The following is a 7,384-nucleotide window of genomic DNA, read 5'->3' as shown; positions in this document are numbered from 1 at the left end:
CCAGCTCTAGTCTCCTGGCAGAAAGAGCACACCCGCGCCCCAGAGCTCCAGTGAGAATCTGAGGTAGAGCTCTCATGGGGCCCGCGTGGGTCACCTGTGCGTGCGTGGAGTGAGGGAGTTAGGTCAGATCCCTGAGACGGGGAAGGGAATGTTTCTCAAAGGAGAAGGCAGGGAGGGGGCTGTTACCAGAACAGGGAACCGATGCTAACTGGGTAAAAACAACAGATGCCACTTCTTACGCTCTTAGACTGTGTTCTCTCGGGAAAAAGTAGAAATGTAATAGTTCCCACTTCATAAGGTTTTTGTAAAATGAAATGAGTTAATGTTTGGGTAGCAGATGTTCTTGGTGCCCTACCCAGATCCCCACACCCCTGACCATGTACATGGCCCCAGATGCTAACATCAGCCTCTGCATCCATTTGCCTGAGGACTTTCTCGCTGTTAGACCTACTCTGTGCCACAGGTTGAATGTGCTGGGGAGTTAATGGCACCTGGGAGCAGCCTTCAGCTGAGGGGTTGGAGGGAGGTGGCTCCCTCACCCCTTGCATGGGGTCAATTGGAAATTCGTGTCCTCCACTGCCTCCCAGTGGTTCCCAAGCCGGAGTCTGCTCTGGTTGCCATGGTAATGCTTCCTTCGATCTCCTCTCACTTCCCCTACTTCCTTCCCAGTGCTTCCTAGGATCACCTCCTCCCTCCAGTCTTGTCTCAGGGAAGCCTGAAGTAGGAGAGACTACCCTGTGCCTAACATCACGCCGGGCCTATTTTAAGCATTCAACGCATGTTCGTATTATTATTGTTGTAGTTATCCTGAGGTTCATTTTCTGCCTCAGTTTCTTAGTTTCCCTTTGCAGTAACTGCAGCTCCTCCTTGCTTCCCTGGTCTCTGCTTTTCACAGGACATCTTCTTGTTTGTTACACCCTTCCTCTGCCCTCTCAACTTTTCCTTGTCTCACTACTTCTTTTTATTTTTTGGTTAAACCACACCTGAGGATATTTTTCCCATTGCTCTTTCAGAGAGTGGAAGGGAGGGAGGGGTAGGAGACAGAGAGAGAGAGGGAGACATCGATGTGAGAGAGACACATGGACTGGTTGCCTCCCCACACTAGCCCGTACCCAAGGCAGGGAGTGACCCCGAAACCCAGGTAGGTGCCCTTGACAGGGAATCAAACTCATGACCCTCTGGTCCTCGGGCCGATGCTTTAATCACTGAGTCACACCAGCCAGGGCTCACGACTTCCTAATGTTAATCCTTCCCCAGGGAAATTATAATTTTGGTGAGAGGATGCAAAATTTTAAACAATTACCAAGAAAAATTGGTAACTACAAAAACAAGTAGAACAAACATTTGTCGAGACTGTAAACTTCTTGAAGGCAGGAGTGAGACAGTTTCCACTTTGCATGGATTTAACACATGAGTTTGTATTCAAAGAGCTTTTTAAAATAAGACAAATTAGCAGACTTTATTTTAATAACGAAAGGAGACTGAATAAAATCAAACTTCCTCTGTACATTACATCTGCTTCCCATCTGCAGTTTTAGCCAAAGCGATCGTTTTTTATCAACATCCACAGCAATTTGGCCTCTCGCATCTGCAGAGCAGAGCAGCCATTCACTAAATGACACCCTAGTGGTATGAGTGTGCTAATGCACCTCATTTATAAACAAGGAAAACACCCAGCCTCATCTGGACTACCAACCAATTACCAATATGAAATTAATGCAAAACTTATTTCTTAGGGGAGGGGGGAAGGGTTTATGAATAAAGATGGATTTCCTCATTAATGGAATGATAGCAATTCAACAAATTATGGATTTTCGAGTGTGGTAAATCGTGACTTGGCAATAAGACAGAGGAATGTATGCAGAAGAAAGTTTGGTTTGCCTTGAGAAAACCAACCACAGTGGATTTGGAAATCAAAAACTTTCTCTGTCTTGGGTTTCCATCTTCAGACTTTGGTGTACTGCACGGCAAGGAGTTGGCAAGGTGTCTGGGGTGATCTTTTCTCAATGAGAGAGCAGCTCCCTCTGTTTCCCAAGGGATTGGTTGTCTCCATCTGTTCTGGGCCCCTGTGGGGGTAGAGGGGGGTGGCTTGTTTTTATGTTGTTGGGAACTAACAAACAAACCTCCATGTTACCGTGCTAATGCCAGGTGAACAAACCTACCGAGGAATAATTCTTTCAGGGCAGAAGGGCTGCCCTGCAGAGGAGCAAGCTGGGCAAAGAGGGAGGCATTTTATCACAAGTCTATCCAGGTGGTGCTCTTTGGGCCTTTTCTGTTTAAAGAAGAGAGAGCTGGAGATTTGAGGGGAGCCAAATGCTTGTGGCTGGAGGCCAGACTTCATTTATACAGATGTTCCCGTTTGTTGCTCAGAGGAGATTCTTTCCACCTGTTCCTGCCTCTCCCTCACTGATGTCTCTGCAGGCCCTGGGCCTGCTCAGTAGATCCATGTGTTTGAAGATGGGAGAGACTAAATTTCAGAAAAAGGGAAGTCACAGACCAGAAGTCTTTGGTTCAAGACCCAGCTCTGCCACTTGCTAGATGTAGCTAGGATGGGGAGTCGGGTCTCTTCCTGAGCTTCAGTTTCATCATCTATAAAACAAAAATAATAATAGCTTCCTAACAGGGTCCATTCGACTAGCGTATAATCAGTTTTTAAATGAACGCATCTCACAAATGTATATTTATCCCCAATTTGGGCAGGTAGGGAGTGGAACCACTGGCTCTGTTTTTTGGGGGACATATGAAACGATCATGTAAGAACAGGGCTACTATGAGTCCAGTTAGATCTGGATGAGAGAGGAGGTGGGTCACACAGTTTGGGTTCAATTCTTACTACTTTGCAGCTGGGTGACCTGGGGCAGGTTATTTAGCATCTCTGAGCCTGTTTCCACATCTATGAAATGGGGATCAAGAGTCCTGATCCTTCCAGGATTGTTGTGAGAAATCCAACCAGTCAACAAGTAGGAAAGGGGGTCACAGAGAGAGAATTAACTTCCATTGGAGTAGAAGTGGGACCTGAACTGAGGCCAGGTGGCTGCAGGAACAGATGGGAACTTGAGCTAAAACACTATATATAAAAAGCACTTTTACAAACTAAATTTCTATAGTGCTTTGTATAAATATTATCTAAAGGACTTTATTTAGACAGGAAGCCTAAGAAATCCCAGGTGTTGGGCCTAATTTTATAGTGTCCAGTCCCTTTACAATGAATATAAGAGTGGGACTGCCCTGGGATTGAAATGGGGAACAGCATGAAGAACGTGTCTCTCTTCCTCCCAGCCCGGAGACAGGACACAACAGAGGGAGCGATGGAGGAGAAGCCCCTCTGTTCAATATCGGTGAGGTCAGCACTAACTCGGATAACGAAATAGAGTTTCTGTGAGTCTAATACTTCTTAAAAACGATTGTATTTTTGAGGCCAGGTCCGTCAGCATTATTTGGGTCTGAAGTTAGTACATTAAATTGCATCTCTCAATGTTCTTTCCAACATCATTTTTTTTTTTTTTTTTTTAGAAAAAACGATCCTTTCCCCTTTATTAAAATCTATAGTGGCCAGTGCAGTGAGGGACCACCGATTTGAAGCACCATTTGTCACGAACCCAGGAAAGGGGAGGATGACTTATTTTTTTAAAAAGATCATCTGACATATGTTTGAAAAATAAGTCAATCTCAGAAAAGAGAAAACAGGTATTTAGCGAGAAATCTAATGTATTTTCTGAATCTCTAGTAGAAGCAAGCCTCTGTGCAAGACAACAGAAGCTGTCTTTCTAGAGAGATCCGTGTCTCCAGCTTTATTTCCCCTCTGAAATCATGAGCCCACGTCTGTGACATCACTGGGTCGCTGTGGGAATGTTTCTTTCACAGAGGATTTCGACCTCAAGTGTGAACTCTTAGAAAAACACAACTGGTTTGAATAAAAATGGGCAGCATTTGAAAAGGGATTCAGAAACAAAACAAAATAAATTGCCTATAACAGGTTGTTTCAAGGGTTTTTTTTTTTGTTTTTTTTGTTGTTTTTTTTTTGAGGACTCAAATACTTGTAAGAGCATCTTACACAGATACACCCATTTTTATTTGATTTTTGCTAACTATAAATACCTGTATGAAGAGTTGGAGGGAGCAAGTAAGGAATGGCAGAAAAAAAAACTCTCAGCTACTGGATCATTAAGATGGAGAGAAAGGTTGGTGTGGTCCTCATATAGCATCGTGTGTGGGTCATTTTATATTTAATTTTTATAACATAACAGACTTAACAGAATAGCTCGATTTGAAGAATTGTGACTCAAGGGCCTGAGTTTTAGTGCAGAAGCTACAAAATCCGTTTTCGTTTTTAACTGTTAAATCAACAGAATGCCAAGCTGGAGCCTTTCTTCCTGCTGGGGCAGTATTGTCCCCTAAATCCACTTTCCAGTTCTCTCAGCCTAGCCTAGTTTGATGTAGCACTGACTTAGCTTAACTACAGCAACTGGCGAAAGGAAGCGGGCTTGCATTTGGGATGGGAGGCGGCGGCCTCGGGCGTGCGTGTGCCTGCGTGTGCGCGCGCGGGGGACGGGAGGCACCGGGAAAGAAAACCGAGACGTCGCAACTGTGTGGGAATAATTGCTCCGTGGCTGGAAGAGGGGTCTCTGTACGGGAAAGCAATTTTAGGAATTAAGAAAAAACAACAACAATCTTCCAAGAGGGTGGGAGCAAGGCTCGTTAGGAGGGTGCTGGGCGTAACGCGGAGCCCGTGCGTCTCCGCGGGCATCTCTCCCCCCCGCCCCCCGCCCCCCGCCCCGGCCTGGGGCGACCGCCGTCCGGCTCACCCACCTGCCCGCGGCCGCCCCGCGCTCCCCGCCGCCCCGGGGCGCGCACGGCCAGGGGGAGGGCGGCGTGCGCCCGGGGGGGGGGCGCTGCAAAGGTCTGGCGGCGCGGGCTGATTTAGTGGCCGGGGCTGTAGTACAGGCTGTCCCCGGCAGCCGGCGGAGTCAGCGCGCCCACGTGACGGCCCTGGCTCTCCGGTGAGCTCCCCAAACAGACGCACACCCGGCCACACGCGCGCACACACACACACGCGCACACACACGCACGCACCCCGCGCGCACGCCCGCCCGCTCTGCCTCTGCGCCCTCCATCCAGGCTGGCTCATTCTCTCGCCCTCCTGCTTCCCCTGCGGTCTCGCTCTGCGCGCACACAGCGCACACGCGCACACGCGCACACACGCGCACACACGCAGCCGGCACAGGCGGCGGCGGCTGCCCAAGTCAGGACGAACCTCTCGAGGTACCGTCTTGAGAAGGCGGCGGCGGCGGCGGCGGCAGCCCGAGCCTCCCTCGGCCGGAGCGGGAGCACCGCCGAGAGTTTCCGCTCCCGTCGCCCTGTCCTTCCCCTCCTCTTCTTTATTTTCGAGACAATTTCTTCTTCGCTTATTGGTTTAATTTGATTTTGAAAAATTTTGGTTGCTTTTTTTCTCTGTGCTTTCCCCCCTTTCTTCGTTTTATTTGCATCCAGAGCATGGCGGGCTGCGGGCTGTCGGAAGATACCTTCCTCTCTTCCTTCTTTTACAACTACGGCTCCTCCTGGGAAACCCCTTCCAACCAGGTAAGGGGTGGCTCGGCGCCGGGCGGCGTCGCGCCCAGCGCCCCCCGCCGCGCGCTCACTCGGCACTCGGCGGGGAGGCAGAGGCTCGGGAGGGGGTGGGGAGGCCGGGGGGCCAAGTGGGTCGCACTGTCTGGGTCGGTGCCAATCGGCGAGAGGAGGTGCCCGCCTTCCCCCGGCTCTAGCTCTCCAGTCTCCAGGGTCTGTCGCGTCCCTCCGGTGCCCAATCTGCCATCGACACCTACCCTGCCCCCACCTCCCAGCCCAGCGGGAACCCGAGAAAGAAGCTGGAGCCGGCACGTTACCCCGAACAACTCCAGGCAAAACCAGGGAACTCGAGCGCAACCTTCCCCAAGTCGCCGCGGGCGCCGCGCCCCTGTGCGCCCGGCGCCCGCCCGCCCTCCAGTTGCGCCGAGGGGCTGCGGAGCAGCGAGTCCCCCCGCGACGTGCTCTTCCCCCTCCACTCCCCCCGGGCCCCGAGCCACCTCTTTCCCTAAAATGGCTGCAATCTCAAGTGGAGGCGTCCCCTGACCCCGCGGATGGGGGAGGGCAGAGAGGCTGCTCCGGTGCCCATAACCCTGCGCCTCCCCCGGCGCGCACGAGCACCCCATAACCACACACACTTAACTTTGATGACTGTGCAATGCAGTCTGGCTGCATCGTGCCCCCGTCAACGCTCCCCGCCGCCGGCCTCTAGGTGTGCATGTCGGTGTGACGGGGTGGGGTGCGGTGGGGGAGACTCCGGAAGGGGGGGCGTGGAGGCAGATGGGTGTTAGCGGGCCACCGGTAACCTGGAGAGGCAGGCGTGTGCTCAGGTTCTAGGGGTGCAAAAGCTATTCTGGGAGCCGGAGCGAGAAAGAGAGAGAGGAAAAATGCCTTTTAATTAAATAACTGTTGTAGTCTGCTGCCCCCACCGCATGTTTGGTGAAAGTCTACAGGCATCTGTCATTCCCAAACTACACGGGGAAGTGGAGCTGGAGTCGAGGGAGGAGAGGTGTGTGTGTGTGTGTGCGCGCGCGCGCGGGTGTGTGTACGCGCTCTCGCGCCCGCGCGCGCGTGTCCAGGCTGGGGAAAGTTGGGGCCGGAGGCGAGGCGAAGGAGCTACGGTGAAAGGCGCAGCAACTCGGTGGGCGGTCCGGGGCGCGGGGATCCCCGGGCCGGCGGAGCGCGCGCCGCCGGGGCAGGGGGAGGGCGGGCGGCGGGCCCGCGGCGGCGGGGGTGTCGAGGAACAGCTCCGCTCGGCCCCGCTCGCCCGCCGCCGCCGCGTCTCTTCCCAGCCGCCCGCCAGCCTCCCTCGCCGGCTCTGGCGCGCTCCCTCCCGGGCCCGGGGCTCCACGCGCTCCTGCGAGATCCCCGGCAAAAAAGAATCCAAATCCTCAGAGCAAAACAAGTGAAAAATGTACTCCGCCGCTCCCGCATCAGCCCCAGTTTTTTTTAAAAAAACTGAAATCGCCAAACTAGTAGTTGCGGGGCGAAGACCCGGCGCCTCCGGCTGGGCTCTCCAGAAAGCGCCGTGGCCGCCCGAGTGCATAATCCATCAGGGCGTCTAGGGAGCCGCGCAGAGGCTCCGCCGCCCGGCCGCCGCGGGAGACGGCGGCGAGCTCGGGCCAGACCGCCGGCCGCCGCCGCGGGAGGGGGCGTCTGGGCCGCTCCCGGGAAGGGTGCCGGCTGCTTCGGGGGCGCAGGGCTCCAGGTGGAGCTGGGGGGCGGCCTGGGCACGTGAAACGGGGGTTTCGGGCGAGGCGGCCAGGAAAAGGGAGCCCCCGCTGTGCGTAGAAACTTGCAGGAATGCCGGGGTGGTCGCGCC

General features: G+C 53.5%; 1 protein-coding gene across 3 annotated transcripts in view; it reads left to right on the top strand.

Annotated features, from left to right (window-relative positions):
• Positions 1-5,205: 5,205 nt before the first annotated feature.
• The window catches only part of PPARGC1A (PPARG coactivator 1 alpha), a gene marked incomplete at its 5' end in the record, with an annotated part of 599,914 nt that continues 597,735 nt past the window's right edge, over positions 5,206-7,384 (top strand). For 2 of the 3 annotated variants that reach the window (XM_081129079.1, XM_081129083.1), the window contains one exon: positions 5,206-5,580. Coding sequence is in view for 1 of the 3 variants with exons in the window: in XM_081129078.1 (XP_080985204.1) it covers positions 5,494-5,580 (87 nt within the window). The remainder of the gene's footprint in view (positions 5,581-7,384) is intronic. The other variant, XM_081129078.1, reaches the window with a different exon arrangement.

Source organism: Miniopterus schreibersii (genome assembly GCF_964146895.1).
Source record: "Miniopterus schreibersii genome assembly, chromosome: 1".
NCBI classification, from domain to species: Eukaryota; Metazoa; Chordata; class Mammalia; order Chiroptera; family Miniopteridae; genus Miniopterus; species Miniopterus schreibersii.
This window is presented reverse-complemented; position numbering and strand designations above follow the sequence as displayed.